Source organism: Barbatula barbatula (assembly GCF_947034865.1).
Source record: "Barbatula barbatula genome assembly, chromosome: 3".
NCBI lineage: Eukaryota > Metazoa > Chordata > Actinopteri > Cypriniformes > Nemacheilidae > Barbatula > Barbatula barbatula.
Genome location: NC_136764.1, coordinates 9,211,376 through 9,229,814, shown reverse-complemented (window position 1 = coordinate 9,229,814; position 18,439 = coordinate 9,211,376). Strand labels below are relative to the sequence as shown.

At 37.9% G+C, this 18,439-nt stretch overlaps 2 protein-coding genes across 3 annotated transcripts in view; both read right to left on the bottom strand.

The window, feature by feature from the left end:
- Positions 1 to 1,615: 1,615 nt before the first annotated feature.
- On the bottom strand, positions 1,616 to 6,300 carry prpf38b (pre-mRNA processing factor 38B). Its single transcript, XM_079452407.1, has 6 exons — positions 5,865 to 6,300; positions 5,248 to 5,316; positions 4,973 to 5,124; positions 4,752 to 4,812; positions 3,216 to 3,451; positions 1,616 to 2,771 (listed from the first exon to the last, which is right to left on the bottom strand). Exons 1-6 carry the CDS (start codon positions 6,066 to 6,068, stop codon positions 2,021 to 2,023), a joined length of 1,473 nt encoding a protein of 490 aa, XP_079308533.1. The 5' UTR covers positions 6,069 to 6,300; the 3' UTR covers positions 1,616 to 2,020.
- An 813-nt stretch (positions 6,301 to 7,113) lies between these two features.
- The window catches only part of eeig2a (EEIG family member 2a), a 12,969-nt gene continuing 1,643 nt past the window's right edge, over positions 7,114 to 18,439 (bottom strand). The window contains exons 1-11 of one of the 2 annotated variants that reach the window (XM_079453231.1): positions 16,022 to 16,282; positions 13,161 to 13,281; positions 13,019 to 13,048; positions 12,797 to 12,913; positions 12,280 to 12,326; positions 9,804 to 9,898; positions 9,552 to 9,665; positions 9,178 to 9,355; positions 8,939 to 9,075; positions 8,068 to 8,131; positions 7,114 to 7,820 (exon numbers count right to left, since the gene is read on the bottom strand). In XM_079453231.1, the coding sequence (XP_079309357.1) occupies positions 7,778 to 7,820; positions 8,068 to 8,131; positions 8,939 to 9,075; positions 9,178 to 9,355; positions 9,552 to 9,665; positions 9,804 to 9,898; positions 12,280 to 12,326; positions 12,797 to 12,913; positions 13,019 to 13,048; positions 13,161 to 13,281; positions 16,022 to 16,167 (1,092 nt within the window). In that variant the 5' untranslated portion in view covers positions 16,168 to 16,282 and the 3' untranslated portion in view covers positions 7,114 to 7,777. Of the gene's footprint in view, positions 7,821 to 8,067; positions 8,132 to 8,938; positions 9,076 to 9,177; positions 9,356 to 9,551; positions 9,666 to 9,803; positions 9,899 to 12,279; positions 12,327 to 12,796; positions 12,914 to 13,018; positions 13,049 to 13,160; positions 13,282 to 16,021; positions 16,283 to 18,439 lie in introns of those variants that run through there. The other variant, XM_079453232.1, reaches the window with a different exon arrangement.

Below are 18,439 nucleotides of genomic sequence, written 5' to 3'. Positions count from 1 at the left end.
CCTACGTGGGCCTTGCTCAGTCCAACAATGGCACGACAATTTACTGTCACAGCACGAACACATCTTGCAGTCTGCAGGGCCTAGTGTGTGGCACGGTGTACAACTTCACCGTCCAGGCGTCGGATGGCATCTGCAACAGTTCATACAGTGACAGTTTAATTGGAGGAGCAGGTATAACAAAAAATGTTAACATCATATTCATCTACAGTTATGCATGTAAAACGAATGACATTGTTTTTGTTTCTAAGCTCCCTGTCCTCCAGCTGGGTTGAGAGCGGTTCCTCGTCAGATAGAGAATGGAACTCAGATCTTAAGGGCGTCCTGGTTTGCTGGTAACTGTCCTAATTCTGAATACCTCCTGCAAGTCAATGGTGGCATTTTGAACAATGCCCAGGGGCTATTTGAAGTAGCTTCCTATTGGACGAGCCGCACATTCTTCGAGATTCCCCTCCCATGTGGCTCCTCCTACAATGCAACCATCAGGGCAAGGAACTTCGCAGGCTCCAGCGTCGAGTCCACCGCTGTCTCTGGAACTACAGGTGAATTAGGTTTACACATACGTTTAAATTAACAAACGTTTAAGACCCCAGTCATAACAATGTTTGTCTCTTTCCCCCAGTGCCTTGTGCCCCTGTAAACGTGACATACTCTGCAGGGACGACAGTTGCTTGGAATGCATCCATATATGCTACAAACTACACTGTCTATAGGGTCACCTCCTCTGGCAGGACAAGGCTCTGCATGACCTCACAGCTCCTTTGCTCTGTCGGCAACATCAGCAGCGGTCAAATCGTCGTAACTGCAAGCAACTCTGCTGGAGAGAGTGCAGACGCGTTGCCTGTTTTGGGTGAGTAGATACATTTAGAGAGAACAAAACTCATTTGAATGGTAACCTTTTTAGTGATTTTTATTGCTTACTTTAGATTGGTCAAATTCAGAAGATTTGATATTCATTCCACATCTTGCTTTGGTGAAATTGTGACATTTGACCTTGTCTACCCTGTTGCAGTAGGTCTCGTGAGGAGGTGAAACTCGTCATAAAGTTGGACAGGTAATGTGCTCATCCCAAGCAGAAAATGTCAAATGATTAATACATTAAGAAAATACATTTTAACTGTAAATCCATTCTTTTTTCCCACACAGGCCTGCCTAAAACTGAGTGCATGTTCATAAATCAATGCAACCACTCTCTAAAGAACTCCTGCAAGAATTAGTGTAATACGGTACCTCTGCATATGTAATGTATTGTGGTTCAAGTTCACTTTAAATAATTTTAAAACTTAAGGGTAGACCAGCGTCAAGGGATAAAGCACTATAACATTATAGCTTTAAAAAATATTTTTATGGCTGAAGGATTTACTTTGTGTACTTTAGATGCAATGCCAAATATTTAAAAACAAATATATATTACAGTTTTTTTGTACATTAGCAGATTTATATATTAAATATCAAGAGCATTTCTGCATGTGATTCGTGTTATAAATGCATAAAAATGTATAGCACATGTAAAATAAATCACCATACACAAAAATCAGCTGTTTCCGATCAAATGAACCAAGGTATGTTTATATTGACATTGAAGGGCTTGGCACCAAAAACATACAGCAGACCAACTCAGTTTCATAAAAGAATTTTATTAGAAAACGAGATGCAACAGAGCAATGAACCAAACAGCAAAATATCAGCATAGCTTTCAGCAGCTCTATGCCACAAACTCGACTCTGTTCAAATTTAAAACATTCTCTGAGCTCTATGTACAAAGCCATGTGTGAAACCTGAAAATAAGAATTAAAAAATGATTTTAAAATGCCACTTTCAGTCCTGACACTTGTAATGGACAGTAGAAAAAAAACACTGATATCTACACCAGTGGTGGATAAAGGTGCAGAGGAACAAAAACTCTTTTCCATGTTTACTAGAACACAAAATTTCCATGTTTACTTGAACACAAGTGGTGCACTATAAGACAAAAGAACATGAGTAAAAGTGAAGAATTTGACAGAGAGAGGAAGGACCTGAATCAGGGGGATTCTGCATGAACACTGTTTGCCCTCTCTCCAGCTTCAGGACTGTGGCTTTGGGGATGATCCTGTTTTAAGGTTTCTCGACCATTGCTGGATTCACGTCGGTGCGAGCGCTCTTTGCTACGACTGCGTTTGTGTGACCGTTCCTTGCTATGGCTGCATTCCCGCTTCTTGTTTTTTTCATCTCCTGCTTCCTGTCTGGTCTTACTGCCAGAGCGAGAGCGTTTCTTGCTAGATCGCTCCGTTCGGTGCTTCCTGTCTTTGCTTCTGCTCCTTGAACGTTTGCTCCTCTTTTCTTCTCTGTGTTTTCTATCCTCCTTTTCCTCTTTGTGCTTCCTCTCGTCCACGTCTTTGCCCCTCTTGTCCTTCGACCGTCCCCTCTCTCTTTCCCGGTCCCCTCGATCTTTGTGATGTTCTCTGTCTTTCCTGCGACTACGCTCGCTGTCTCCCTCCCTCTCTTTTTTCTCGTTTCTTCGCTCACGGCTGGCACTGTGACTCCGCCGTATCTCTCTACTGCGTTTACGTTCTGCATTTCGCTCAGGTGATCTGGAACGTCGTCTGTCCCTATCTCTTTCTCTGTCCCTATCTCTGTCTTTATCACGATCCTTACCCTCTCTATCTTTTCGCTGTCTGTCTCTTTCCCTCTCCAGTTCATGGTCAAAGTTAGCCCCACTTCTTTCTTTGTGGTGGCTGCGACTTCGGGAACGGTTCTGGGACCTCTTGGGGCTTGGACTTTTCCTGGGAGTCCTGAACATAAACACACACTTAGAAAATCTGGTTGATGCCCAATCTATAAAATATTTTCATCAGTGGATTGTCTAAAAAGCTAGCTGGTGATATGGAAGCACTGTATAAGGTCCTGATCACATAATAAACAGAAACTATGTGCAGTCTTTATGTAGGGTAACCAACACAAATACATGGGCTAAATAATCCACAAAATCAGACTCCTCTAGGTAATATCTACAAGACCTCATATCTAAAACTCTCCAAATTAACTGTATAAATGTACTTGGAAGTAAAACCAGACATCGACACTTTTGAATATAGAGCAGAAAATGACTTATAACAATAACAGTGTTTACAAACAATGTGATGACTAACATAAGGAAGCCATTACACAACCATTTAAGATGTACACAAATATTTTAATATCGGATGATGTGCAGCACACACAAACAGTGACTGTACCTGGAAGGGCGGCGATCTCCATGCCTTCCAGAATCAGCCGGTGCCTCCTCGCCATCCTGCTCTTCTCTTTGAGGTGGTTTACGCGGTCTGCTCTTCATGTGCTGGTCGATTGCCTTCTGGACAGGAACAGGTATCCGTGGGAACAGCGTTGAAAACCATTCCAGTTTGGTTAGGAAGGAACGGAGCATCTCTCCGATCGTCATCATGCACCCTCCTCCCGCCTTCACATCCAACTCCTGTTTACAGACAGTCAGGAAGAAACGGCATTAACACCACATTTTTACCAATGTGAACACACAAACTTTTGACATCCATGCTGCCTATGACAACACGCTGCTCAAGAGCCCTAAAGCAACAATATCAACTGTCCTAAATAAAATGCTTTTCTTGTGATGACCAAATACTGAGTCTTCACCTCTGCTCTCACCTGACTTAATACTCAATATTTAAAGTGCACCAAGAATTTTTTAACTCATTTTTATGCTGACCAATACGACAATGGTTTTGGGTTATATCATGCAAAAATTACCTATTTTTTGTTTTTGTAGAAGAAAAACTATTCTTAGCCTTATGTCACCCATCAGTCATTTCTTCAGCAATTGAAAGTGGCCATTAATGAGGGGGTATTACACAAAAAGGCATAGATCTTAACATGGCCTTTTGTAAAAACGAGAATATACATTAATACATTTTTAAGCGTATGCACCTGACGTAATTGAGGTGCAAAACTTGGTACACCTTGACAATTAGGAATGGAAAAGTGGCCTTTTTATAATAATATATACTACATGACCAAGCCGAAAAACAATTAGCTTCCACAATGTCTCTTACTATGTACTGACTGAAAATAGATGGCGCAGAGAAGGGCGAAGGTCAGCTGACATATATGCTGAACAGGTTGGTGTGAAGGGGTGGAGTGGGCGGGCGAGTTTGACTAACTGCACTCACGAACGCCAGCCAAGAGAGTGGGGCCCCCTATATCCAATCCACCCGCATCACAAGGACCATCTGGGGGAGAGAACAGGGCAGTCAGCCAGAGACATACATAACCACCACTAGGCCTGGCAGCATGTCTGCTCAATACAAATGAAATTTGTACGTTTTTTTAAGCAGATATTAACAGACCCTTATCAGGTAATAGATGATCTCTAGATATATACTATCATAGACGCATTCGTATCCAAACTAAGATAATCTTGCATGCAACGACTGAATTGACATGTAACCACACAAATAAATACTTTATGGAATCTGACATAATAGCTCAACTATGAAGAGTTTCAGTTAAATGTATAAGCTGATCTTTAAAGACCTTTTATAAGAGCAAGAAATCAATCTGATGTCCTGGGTCAACGTGCCACGACAAATACAGCAGCAATGGAAACTGAATAACACAGGAGAACATTAAGCCAAATGAGGTCAAAGGTTGAAGGACAGCAATGTGCATCACAATTAGCATTTGGCCCAAGCTATCTGGCTTAGTTCATAGACATTAGAATTAAAAGAGAGATGAAGGCATTACCCGTGGCGACATACCTCCTCGTCGTCCAGGAACTCATCATACCAGTCAACCAGGTCAGGAGGAGGCTGGGTATACCTGAAAAACATAATTAAACAGATGCATGATTACCAAATTACAATCGAGAATTCTTGATCCATTTACTGTACAGGGTTGACAAACAAGCCGTAAGACCATGGCATGCTAATATTGTTGATTCCAATATACTACATTACTTGTATTCGGTTCAGAACGGTACCTTATGTACATGAAGCCCAGTGATCTAATATAGGGTGAATCTGTGTGTGTGATGAGACCCATCACTTGTTTGCGAGTCAGTTTCAGTGTGAACAGCTTATACAGCAAACAAAACGCAGTGGAAACGATCCCACCCGTCCCGACTCCTCTGACCTGCAAGACAAACACCACAAGCCTTTACATTTATAAATGTTTAAAACAATTATCTCCCTTTTTCTTTAATTAAAGCAAAGAGGGTGGGAGGGTGGACGTCTCAAGGCACGTACTTCTACTTACCCCTCCGCACATTCCCGTCTGGCCAGCCGTCTTCCTGCTGCCTTTTTCCCATGGCTCCACATGGTTGACCTAAGTGTACAGAAAATATATGATCAGAGGTGAACTATAAAAAGTATATTTACAACGTGTTACATCAGTTGCTATAAATGGCCAAGTCGTACCTATTAAGTCACAATTTCACGATATTATTTCAAGATTGCACAAAAAAAACACAAGTTTAAATCACGACAAAGTTAACTCGATATTAACGTTGCACCTCCAATATTCGATATGTCGCACAACGTTAGCCATAATCCGGCAAAATAAAATAATCTCTAACAACATTTGCCATTTTATTTTCCCCATGACGACAGTGGTTGCAAAGCACAATTCTACAAAATTGCTAACTTTAGTATGTTAGCGTTAGCTCCGTTTGCTTCGCGATCTGATATTATCGACTACAGTTCACTTCAGAAAAAAAGTAAAGTCCTAAAAACAACTTTATTTGAGGCACTGAAGCATAACAATAAAATATCCACCAACAAATCATACTCGAAACGCAATTACATTAAACAAAAATACTTAAAAAGAAAAGGCGGGCTTCACGCGCATCGCTCGGCCCGGTTTTGTTTCGGCACCTTGAAGTAAATCTCGTCCACCACCTCGTGGTATGTCTTGAGCTCGTACAGCTGGACCTTGAAGTACGGCGACGCCAGCACGTTAGTCAGAATCATCGGATTCAGATTCATCGTCTTCTCGTTGCCCCATAATGGCAAAACGTTGCCGTGTTTGCCGCCGGCCGGCTTGCTTGCGGCCTGCTGCTGCTGTTGACTAACCGCCATAGCTGGTTCTTCACAACGCCATGAAAAACAAACAACGAATGAAAATGCTGTTTTCCCTCGAGGATATCGCGTAAACGCGTCCGATGAGGTACGCGAGCGGTGGAACCGAGTCTCTTAATTCATTCGATACCAATACTGGACCGTTTGAGCGTTGTTTTACAAAACGTTTCAGACACACGCGAGACTGTCTGTAGCGTCGAGCTGAGAGGACAAGATGGCGAGCGGTGGGGGTGGGACTGCCGGAAACCCGAGGGTTGCCAAGTGTTGCCACAGAAATTTAAACTCTACACCGAGATACGGTATGATGACATTTTAAAGGTATATTATATTGTTACATGTGTAACACTTGTCGATTTTAAAGAAATGGAAGAAAACGTTTTTAGTAAAAATGTAAAATGTTCTAAAGCAGTTACTGTTGCAATGCCATAAACACGATAATTGCACATATGAGAAAAAATAATCCGTGTATTTGTTTGCCTGGGAAATATATTTTACGGAGGATTTGGCAACACGACCCTCTGAAAGCAGATATGGCTCGTAGCTGAACTGCGGAATTTGGATGGGCTATTTCCTTGCTGGCTTCATCTAAAAGTTGTTCAAATATAATATTCGTCTCTTTATACGATGATAGTATTTAGGAACCATCTCAGTGGCTAAATATATATGCGTGTTTGTGTAATTAACCTCCAATTTTAGCTCAGAGAAAGGTTAAAAATGTATATTATGTGAAATATGTTCAAATCGGATTTAAATGTAAACGGAATATAAAAGATCAACAACCAAACAATAATGTCAACAGACAACTGCACTAAAAATACATACTTATATGTTAGGCGATTCTCTAATGCATTTGTATAATGCAACACACTTTATGTGGAGTAAAATGCATATTATATACAGTTTGCTTTGACCACAAATGTAAGTATACTATATACGATATATAATCTTTAGCACTCAGAGTCATGCATCAGTAATGCAGTGTCCAGTTATATTAAATAAAAGAATCAGGCATATTCTTTATTACCTCTTAAATAACAAACAAAGAAACAAATAAAGAAAAACTTTATTTTGTTTTACAAATCTTGCCATTTCAAAAAAGCCATTATCATAGCCTAGGTCATACAAATGTAACCCTTAACACTTTAAAACATGTTATTTTGCATTTGTAAACACATTTTCAACATTGGCTGAATATCTGTCCATGCTTTACTGAAAATGAATGCAATTTGTACTCCATGGCCACAATATGTACAGTATGTAACCTCTACAGATAGTCTATCCAAAACACATCAAGTTGTACACTTGAAATTCAATATTCTTGAAATTAGTCTAAAGTGCATCAGTCCATGCCATTAAAATAAAAATATGCCAATAAACAAGACAATATATAAAACAAGTATAAAATCTAAAACATGTTCTTAAAGTTTCATGTACCTGTTTTATAAATTACTAAGAGAACAATAACCATATAATTTTGTGACAATTTGGTCCCAATACTGTGACTTTAGGATAAGATTACTGTAGTTATCTATCTTCAGACCGGCTGAAAGAGGCATATAAAAAGTTCTCAGATTTGGCCACAAGGGGAACCAGTGATTCCCAGATCTCGCAGATGTTCCTGACACAAAGTATAGAATTTCTGGAGAGACAACTGCTGTCCCCATTTCTGACACAGGATGTTACATCACCTTACCCTGCAGACAGTCAGTCTAGCGATTTATAACCACCTGTTCAAAAGTCCCAGCACCAACCCTAATTGATGGAAAATCGAAATTGAATTGAGAGAGAGTGCAAATGTATTACATTACACAATTACATAAACAAGTGCTGTTTTAAATGTAATCATATTTTAAGAGCTCTTGTAACATAATACTTTCATTCTACATAATCTACTGGTAATAATGTGAAATCACAATGACCCCTGCACACAAGCGGAGCCTTGGCTGAGGATGCCAGTTTCCACGTCGGTGACCTTAGGATGTTACATAATGCTACTCACCAGGTGTGCTGAGTTCCCAGTGCAGTGCTTCCCCTAGGCCCAACAAACAGCCGTAGACCCTCCTCTGCAATATACACACACAATATACAATTTAATTAAAAATATTCTATTTTCTACTGTTGGTCATACAGTATACTCCACTAATGTTTGTATATACAGTATATATATATATATATATATATATACACACAGACACACAAAAAAAAGTGATCTTTATATATATATATGTATGTGTGTGTGTATGTATACGGTATATGTATGTATACATAGCTTAGTTATTGCATAGTTTCATAGTTATAGCATAGTTTCCTTTCTGAGAGGAATTGGGTAAAGTTGTTGTGGCAACAGTGAGTTCAACATTTTTGCCTCTGAAATCTGTCTGAGTCATCGATGAACAGGGGGAAATGCAATCATCTGTTTGTTTGAAATGGTGGTAACCATAGTAAACTTTTGTTTTACAAAGCCACAACGTGGCTCATGTAATGTCAGAATTTCCCTTCTTATCCTTCAAAACATAAAACACTTGGGTCAAACAGGAACAACGCAGTATGTGTATCTGTTTAGGAATAAAGGTTTTGTGTTATGTTCTGATCCTTTAATTTAGAAGCTTTCAATTGCAAAGCTTTGAAGCAAAGAAATATGTCCACGTAATATCTTTATATTCATTTCCACTTTTATTTGAAATGAGCAAGAAAATCTTGGCCTGTTTAACACAGAATGGTTGGACAGCGTCTGTCCATGCTGAATGAAAAATGCTCATTTATGTTTTTCTGTTTAATTTTGAGAAGGCCTTTTTGCATTAAAGCTATTCATGTTATTAAGTGTTAGTGTTCTGAGCTACTCATTCAGAGTACTGTAAATGAAGGAGTACCTTCAGCACTAGAGTCCAGTATACTGTGGCTAAAGTCTTGGCCTTGTAAGATGTTCTCGATGATGTCATCAGCGTCTATTCTGGTGGCATCCAATCTCCTTAGCTGACATTCAACTGAGTCCTGCTTTACAGGGAACCTTCAGAACAAAGTCACAGTCATTTAATAATGATAATGTTCATCTACATATATCACATACTTTCTCAGATACTTATTGTCTTACATGCAAGACTGCGTTTACCTGCTGGCACTGTGTGATGGTGTGAAGTGCTGGGGCAGCGAGGATGGTGGGTGGGACTCTCTGTCCTCACTGGGCTCTGGTAAGCTACCGATCCCTGTGGAGGCACTACCCACAGACAAATTCCTCCTATGAGAGAGCTCTGTCATGCTGGAGGTACGGGAGTGATCAGTGCTGTAGCCTATGAGAATTCCCAGATGCATTAACATTAATGCCCGTTCCAGTCTCTCAAATGATCTCTTGTTGATGGGCCAAATAGCTTTCAATGAATTAGCATTATTTGCAGCAAAAGCTCTGGATATATGAGCGAAAGGATTATTTTCCATTGGTTGTGTGTTTAGACACCAAATGAGAAAAAGACTGTATCAAATACAGACCTGAGAACTTGGACTGCTGGCTGGCGTAGCTGGATGTTCTCGAATGGCCGCGTTTTCCTAGTTCATCCGGGACAGAACCAGACTTATGACTGGAGCTGCTTTTTCCTGAATTGTCTACAATATAAGGAGAATTGTTAATGTTATTTTGTTCACAGTCTGAATGAGTGGTGATCCTTCACGAATAGCAAAAAATACATCTCATCTCAGGACTTTATAAGGGAATAAAGTGTATTAGTAAGCATTTGGAGATACCTGTACAGATGTGAGTTGGCTGTGTCTCTCCTCTTCTGTCCTCATCAAGATCTGTATACCCAGGGAATCCAATATTCATGGCAGTAGATGGAGCCCTGTAAGTGCCAAATAACCAAATATTCTCATAAGCTTTTGCTTTTCACATGCTTTTAACGTGTATCAATAAAGAAACGGATCGCTTTCCTGACCTGCAGGATAATATCTACAACTACCTCATCAACTTTTCGTCGTCCTACTCCGGAAACTCTTAAAAAGCCTGGAGTGGTTAAAATGTACGTGAATTTTTGTAATGGATATTCAACTTTGGAGTCTGCCAGCTTTATAAATGCTGGTTTGTAGGTAGCCAGCATAGCTATATCACTGATCTTGGAGGTTAAACATTCCCCAAAAAACTAAATGACATTCGAAGCCATGGGTGATGGTCAGATACGATGGGGTTGTGTTAGGAGCCTACTGCGAATGCACAGCTAGACTAGGCGAGTGCTAATCTCATGTGTCTTGTTTAGGATTTGGCAGCATAACCACAGATAGGAAGAGATAGTGGGGACATGTGTTGGTTAGCAAGTTATATTGCAGTTAACCATTAAATCGTCTATCTAGGATCCGAGATCCTTAGGAATATGATAAAATGATTTGCCCTTTGCTTCCCCCCGCCTGTTCGGGCATCCTGGCGCACAGCAGCTGTCCATCATTTTTAAAAAGTATGATTTGTAAAGTGTATACAGCCTGGTTTTAAATTATTGTTTGATCACTATCAATACCAATGCTACAGCCGCTCTAGTGCTCTCCGCCGATTTCAGATTGTGTGAGATCAACCTCCGGAGGTCTATTGCTTGAAAAACTAAATCTTAGTTCTTTCTAATTAATGAAACACTCGCCAGCATTAGGAAAAGCTAATCTCAAAATATTTTTTTTTCTATTTTTTACTCACCCACATGACGTTCAACTTGTTTAAAAAACGTCCCGACCTCTTCGGAGCACAAATAAAGATATTTAGGTGACGACCGAGAGATTTCCAGGCCTCCTCAAAGATAAATTGGTTATAGTTGTTGTCAAGGTCCCGAAAAGTACTAAATATATTGTAAAATTGGTCCATCCATTCATAGTGGCCCAAATATATTTTTTTTGAAGCGACGAGCATACTTTATGTGCAAAAAACAAAATAACTATAATCAATATATCAATATGTCTCCTCTGTCTTGTCAGTCTATAATGCACGTTCACAACACCACTTCAACGGTCACGCCTAAAATATCTTCATGTGTTCCGAAGAGGTTGGGATGGGCGAGTAAAAAATAACACAATTTTGATTTTGAGATTAACTTTTCCTTTAACTGTCAAAGATGGAGTGATGGTGTGAAAAATGTTTTCCATCATTTTAATTCACATTTATAAAGCATTTATATCTACAATACTCTTTTTTATTATTGCGAACCTGAAACAAACCCAAAGTTACACATTTAGTCCCTCAGAATTCACCAGTAACAACATTCTGACGCACTTAACTTAATTAAGGCCAGAGTAAAAACACCCCCATACACTTCTTAAGGATTCTCACAAACACAGTGAAGGAATTATATAACTCCCTGGAGCATGATTCATTTCTCTGTGATGACACACCTCTTTACAAAGGCTTTTTTGTCACTCATATCAACAGCTTATCTACTCTAAGAATACTGTGCTTGTTGGTGTCAATGAGAGATATCGTGCCGGCTGCCTTATAATGATATGAAACACACCTTTCAATGACAGATCACACACCTACTCACATCTAAAACTGGAGTTCCAACACTTAAAAAGAATGCCACCAACAGATTTGTTTTTAAAATCCCCTCAAAAACATAATTAAAGTGTATCTGTATGATGGGTGTATCGATAAATGTTTTCAAAATTAGAAAAAAATACATTTATGAATTTGCAATCTCAACCAGGTAAGTGTTCTCTTCAATATCCTCCTTTCTGATAACACTTGCAAGCAATCGTGGTTTTTATGTTACTAAAGTCTATAGCTATTTAAAAAAAAAATATGTCATTGGGTCATGTTTGTATATTTTACATACATTCCAAAAACATTTCTGTGTCTGTAGCCCAAAACCCTGTCCTTAGTGTGTCTGATTGAATGATAACAGGAAGTGGGTAAATCAGACTTCCTGTCTGCGTGTCACAGACACTGCGGCTAGACAAAAAGTAAATTGCACGATGGCACAAACACAGTATAAAACATGGAAATGCATAGCTTTGATAGATCAGCAATGTTAATGTTGGCTGTTAAAAAAAACGGTTCTGGTCTTTCAGGTGAATCCGGTTTTAATAACATGTATGCACAGTATATTCTGGTTTTACATTTTTCGGTTTGTGCATTTTCGTAGGAATCAAACCTACGACTGAGCCATTTCCCACAATGCACAATATCAGCTGAGCAACAGGAAAGCACCTGCATCTCGTAAAACAAGCTTAAAATAATGTGACGACTTACGTTTTAAAGCACGGATCACCTGACATGAGCTGCATATCGATAATCACCTGAAGACAGAGAGATGAGGTTACATACTGCACATGTGAAGTTAAGTCTGAACTCCAATCCAAATACGGCTTAAAGCTTAAGAAGTGTGGGGTCTTGTATATGTGGTTCTCTATGGCTACAAATGTTTTTTTGGGGTACTTTTAGAACACCTCCAGGCTTGGGTGTAAGGGTACATTACGTGTACCCCGTGGAATTCTGGGGGCCCTGTGAAGTTCTCCAGGCACAGGAGGGGGTTTGGAATGGAAAACTCCACTCTCAACACAGGCTACAGCATGCCACATATAACCCATTCAAAGCTGAACACGCAACACGCACAGATCGGAAGGGGAGTGGACACGCCCCTCACCAGCCCCCCTAACAACGGCATGTTTATGATATAAATACACAAACGGATACAGATCTATAAGCCATGTGATTTTAAGACAAAGGCGACAGCTGGCTCAAAACATGTCTGTATATGTGTGAGTACCTTCAGTATAGAGTTGTCCTGTCGTGTGTTTTTTGTGTTATATCCCTCCAGCAGACAGCGTCGCGTGGTGTTTCCAGAACCGGCAAACTCAGCCAGGTTCAAATCAGCAAAGCCAAGCTGTATGGCACACACATATCAGTGAATTCCAGTAATTTGACGGAAGAAACCAGAATGTAATTCAGTTCTGCAGTCTTCACAGTGTCACTAACAGACTGGGCTTACCTTTGCAAAGGTCTTGCCACCTTTGAGCTCCTTTAAAATAAACCAACCAAACGAAAATGAATCAAAACCTCAATCCATCCAAATTTGTGCAGCACATGTCATTATATTCATAAAATGTATTATATGCTAAATCAATTCTCACCTTTCTTACAGATACCCGGAACACACATGGATCCAGAACCCCAGTCCCTGCATTAGCGCTCATTTTACACAAGAAGGAGAACATTTTCTTCCATTTAACACAGTTAGCTACAACCGGCTCCCTGCAGGAGAAAACAAAAGGGATTATAATGTAAAAAAAGACTTTGTGGTGGTTTCCCGAACAGGGATTATTTTACACAAGGACTAGGCCTAGTTAAATTGTTTTTAAAAACATACATTACAAACAAACATTACTGGAGGATATTTAACAGTGAGACAAAACATTCACACATAAATATTTGAGGATATGCCAGTGCAAGTTAAGTAGAGTAAAACACCTCTTACATATAAATAAGTCTTAAGCCCTGTCCGGGAAACTGCCCCTTTATGTTTTACACCTATACAAATTCTATAAGATCATTCCATTCCATTGGCAATACTGTCCGTCACCTGGACATGTTTTTGCATATTCAATCCACTATATTCTATTGAAAAGTGCACACGGTGTTTAATTTAAGCCAAAATACTCATTGTATAATATGTTTGTGGTAGATATAAATGAATATACAGCAAAATTAAGAGAGTAAAGAGACCATCAAAATTTTCATTACAAATCAGCATTTCTAGATGCATTGTGGCCATTCCAGTCAAGACCAAAAAAATTCTACTATGCATCTTAACATATAATAATTACATTGTTAGTAGTTCACAGAATGAAACAAAAAATATCATTTACCTAGACATACCCATGTCTTTTTTTATAATTTTTTCCACTGCTGTATATTAATTAGAGATGCACCGATATCGATATCCCAACATTGTTTTATTCAATTAATTTTAAATGCATCTGTTCAAGTAAAATATAAAAAGTAGAGAAACAAGGAAGGTAACAGCCATATGACATCTATATCATTAACATTCCTGTCTACATTTCGTTACACTGTACTTGTATATGTGTAATGACAATAAAGTTGAATCTAATCGAATCATCTAATCTAATTAACCTGAAGCTATAGGCTAAAGTTAAGTGATGAATAGCTCATGACAGGTCTGACAGGAATAAGATTAAGTCTGAGGTTTTGAATGAATTACTATTGCTCTATTACTATTAAAACAAGATTTGAACAGAAAGGCACATTATGACTATTTCTACAGCTTTATCTGTTGGTTGTAAAACACTGTGCATTTTGAAACGACTATTTCTAAATAATGCTTCCTGCTAGAGTGTTTTCAATAAAACAGTGTTCGTCAAAGTGAAAACCTTCTCAATCTGCACAGTTGAAAACTAAGTTCCCATAACTGTTTTTGTAAAATGCACACGGTCCTCAGGGTGCGTTCATCCTTGACGGTTAAAGGAAGGAAGGGATTCGTCCATTCGGACCCTGCCCCCTTTCCCGCTATAAGGCACATTAGAACGGCTGAGCTCCCTGCAGATGCCTCCTCTCATTCCCTCATTGCCAAAATACATGTTGCTCTTTAACAAAATAACATTAACACATGAATCACACAGAAATAACTTTTGCTGAGGTGGTCTAATGTTGTTTAAAATCCGTTTTTAAACATTAGATTTAACTGGAGCTGAGAGCACAGTGCTGACTATCTGGAGCAGATGTTTTGCATTAATCAGGTAATCTATTAAAACATAACTCAATCACTTTAGGTTTACCTGATTGCAAAACCCTCTTTAAAGGGATACTCCACCCAAGAATTTACATTCTGTCATGATTTACTCACCCTCTAGTTGTTCCAAACATGTAAACATTTCTTTGTTCGGTTGAACACAAAGAGAGATATTTTGGAATTATGTTATCAACCAATGGTTTTTAGTAAAAAAAATAATAAAAATGTTTTCCTACTATGACAGTCCATTGTGCTTCAGAACTGTTGGTTGCTAACATTATTCAAAAATATCTCTCTTTGTGTTCAACCGAACAAAAAAATGTATACATATCTGGAACAACTAGAGGATGAGTAATTCATGACAGAATTTTCATTTTTGGGTGGAGTTACCCTTTAAGGTTTTGTGGCACTCAACAAACAATACATTATATATATATATATATATATATATATATATATATGTACAATATATATATGTATATATAGCTATAATATATGTATATATATATATATATATATATATATATATATATATATATATATATATATATATATATATATATATATATATATATATATATGTATACAATATATATATGTATATATATATATAGCACCTATGTACAATATATATATTGTACATAGTACAATATATATATATTGTACTATGTGTGTATATATATATATATATATATATATATATATATATATATATATATATATATATATATATATATATATACATAGTACAATTTACATACAATAAGACCAGATTGGCAGCGTGTGTAAATGGAACAAGCTGTGTATTTAGCTCAGATCTATAAGTAATAACTTCAGGTAATGTTGACATTATATAAAATTTATATAAAATTATATTAGAAAGCAATCACGATGTGAAAAAGGCAATACTGAGAATATACACATAAACATGGCATGTTGCATTATAACTCTTTTTTTAAATAATAAAATGTAATGTTGAACTCTTATTGGCCAACAAATGCATTGATTATCATTAAGCATGCCATTTATAAAGATTTACAGTGCCATTGAAACTCCTTGAAAAAAATCCCTCCTTGTTTAATCAACTTTCACTTTTAGCTTTAGTGACAAGTAAAGTGTGCCGGATAAAATGTTATAAAACTTAACTATGATAACACATTTATTTGTATACAATTAACGTTATATTTAGGATCAAATCGCGAATAAATGAAAGAGTGAAAAATAATAACTTGTTTTTCTCACCTCGTTGACTCATCTGAAAAGCCTCCGTCCGTAACTCGGACTTTGCAGAAGAGGACCCCGTTAACATACGGGACAGATGACAGCTCCTCCAGCTCTACATTAACTTTAAACTTATATCTCTTCTTTTTCATCATAATAAAGGCCATCGATTAAACACAGTCTATTATAATCCACAGCTGGTATGCAAAGACAGCAAGAACACGAGGTATACTCGCCTCCAGTGATGAAAGAGTGGGAGTATCAGTTTTTAAACAGCTAGAACAGGAGCATGAACTTCGAACAACGGGCCACGTTTCAAAATAAAAGTCAACTTTTTAACAGACACTTTTACAGAAGCGGCTCCAGCTATTTTTTTGATTCGAGATTCGTATAATCTTTCAAAAGATCCTCCAGATATAAAAGTAAACACACACGTGTTCCTTTTTAGTAGTTTTCTTATTATGGATTAATACAGTATGATAGGGTTGTATGATATTGTAAAAAATATAAAAATATTGATTATTAATGTTGGTCGGATTTTACATTTTAGGATGTTTAAAACTTCCTACACGCTATAAACGCACCTCTTGTGGCTCCGACTGTCAAAACAAGCATTATAAACGTGTTAACCAATAAACAAGTGTCACCGTTAGTCATCGGAGAAGAAAAACATTAACTAATTCCAACAAACACATAATTTTAAAGGAATCAAACAGGAACATTCTAAGTGTTTTACACAGTGTTGCAGTGATTATTATAAATAATTTATCCGTGCACACCATTGTTTTTAACATCCCCCTCTCTACATCAACGCTGAACTACATGACATCAGCAACAGAAAAGAGGTAGGACTATACTGACTGTCCAATGGCCAGGCACTCCCATCCAGGCCCAACTTCCAAACAAACTAATCAAAAAGTAAGGGCAAAATAAAGCAGAACATGATTTACTTGTACACCGAAATACAGTTGAATATAACAACAGTGAATGAATTAAATAACTATTTACACATACTGCAAATGTAGCCTAGGCCTATTTCCTACATCATATGCCTTTTACTTTTCTTGCAAGCTTTGTTGCTGCTCGTTCGCAGATTTTAGCAACTTTCCAGAAACCTCAACCTCATAGCACTCTGTGTCAATGAATTTGTTTATCTTGCAAGACATCAGATTCACAAGTGTTTGGTGAGACATCTGACTCCTAAATTTATTTATATTCCATTGCAATTTTAAATATGTCTAAGGTGTTTTCATGTAGCTAGATCTTAGCCGACCTGAATAATATGCACATGAAATCAAATGAAACTTGATGAACTCACCTCAACATGACTTTTACAATCATTTAACCCCCCCAGCGCCACCGCTCCCACCACCCACATCACGTGCTGTGCGTAGGGCACCAGGTGCTGAGGGGGCACCAAAAATAGCCTAATGAATGTTTTTTTTAAATCTAATATAATTCCATTAGGCTATAGAAAAATTATTAGGCAGGTACATATAAAAATATGTAAAAAAAACGGCAGAACAAAAGCATAATTTAACTCATTCGCGGGCAAAAAGGTGATTTACCCGTTAAATGGATCTTCGAGTCAAACTTCTAAATTTGTAGATGCTAATGTGTTGTAGTGAAATACTTTATGGTAAACTCAACTGTGTAAACCACAACACATATGTAATAATATGCAAACAGACAAACAGAACAGTGATAGCAAACAAGCATTTACTCTTAGGCCCGGTTTCACAGACAAGGTGTAAGGCTAGTTCCAGCCTAACGAATGCGTGTTCCGGCCTAAACAGAATATAATTTGCCCCAAAATATCTTTAAATATGTCAGTGCCATTGTTTTGTCTCAAGATGCACACCAGTAATGTATTCTTTTAAGGGACATAAATATCTTAAGTGAACCAAGGCATAGTCCTGGTTTAAGTTTGGCTGTGTCTGTGAAATTGGGCCTTGATGTATACATTTATAAAATATACAACGTACTATGTTTCATGCATTGAAATGCCTTGGGTTATTATAGATGAATGTATTTAATGTATGTATTAGATGAGAATCTATTTAAATCTGCATTTAAAGAGAAAATCTCTAAAGTATCGATGGGGACGATGTTAAAATGTGATATGCTCTCCTACTTGCCAAATTAATAATTGTAAATGTAACTAACTGACAACTCGAAAGTCTGAGCGCTAGCTGTAGCAAATGGCTCTACCAGGTGGAGACAACACATCAGATTTCCAAAACTCTGCTTATTTTTATGCCATGCTTTTTGTTTTCACTCCTGCTTAAAATGTCACTCATAACAAGGTTTGGTTGGATACCGACTGGACAAGATATAGTACATCTTTGACGGAAGTATTGGCTGTACTGTACCTAGTGTAGATGAAATCTGAACCAATCAAATCGTAAGCCTCGTTGGCGCAGTAGGCAGCGCGTCAGT

Coding starts and splice junctions, on each gene's coding strand:
- prpf38b (XM_079452407.1), bottom strand. CDS start 6,068: ATGGCGGTTAGTCAACAGCAGCAGCAGGCCGCAAGCAAGCCGGCCGGC. Junction 4,813..4,972: donor CTGGGCTTCATGTACATAAG/GTACCGTTCTGA, acceptor TATGTTTTTCAG/GTATACCCAGCCTCCTCCTG. Junction 2,772..3,215: donor GGAGATCGCCGCCCTTCCAG/GTACAGTCACTG, acceptor GTTTATGTTCAG/GACTCCCAGGAAAAGTCCAA.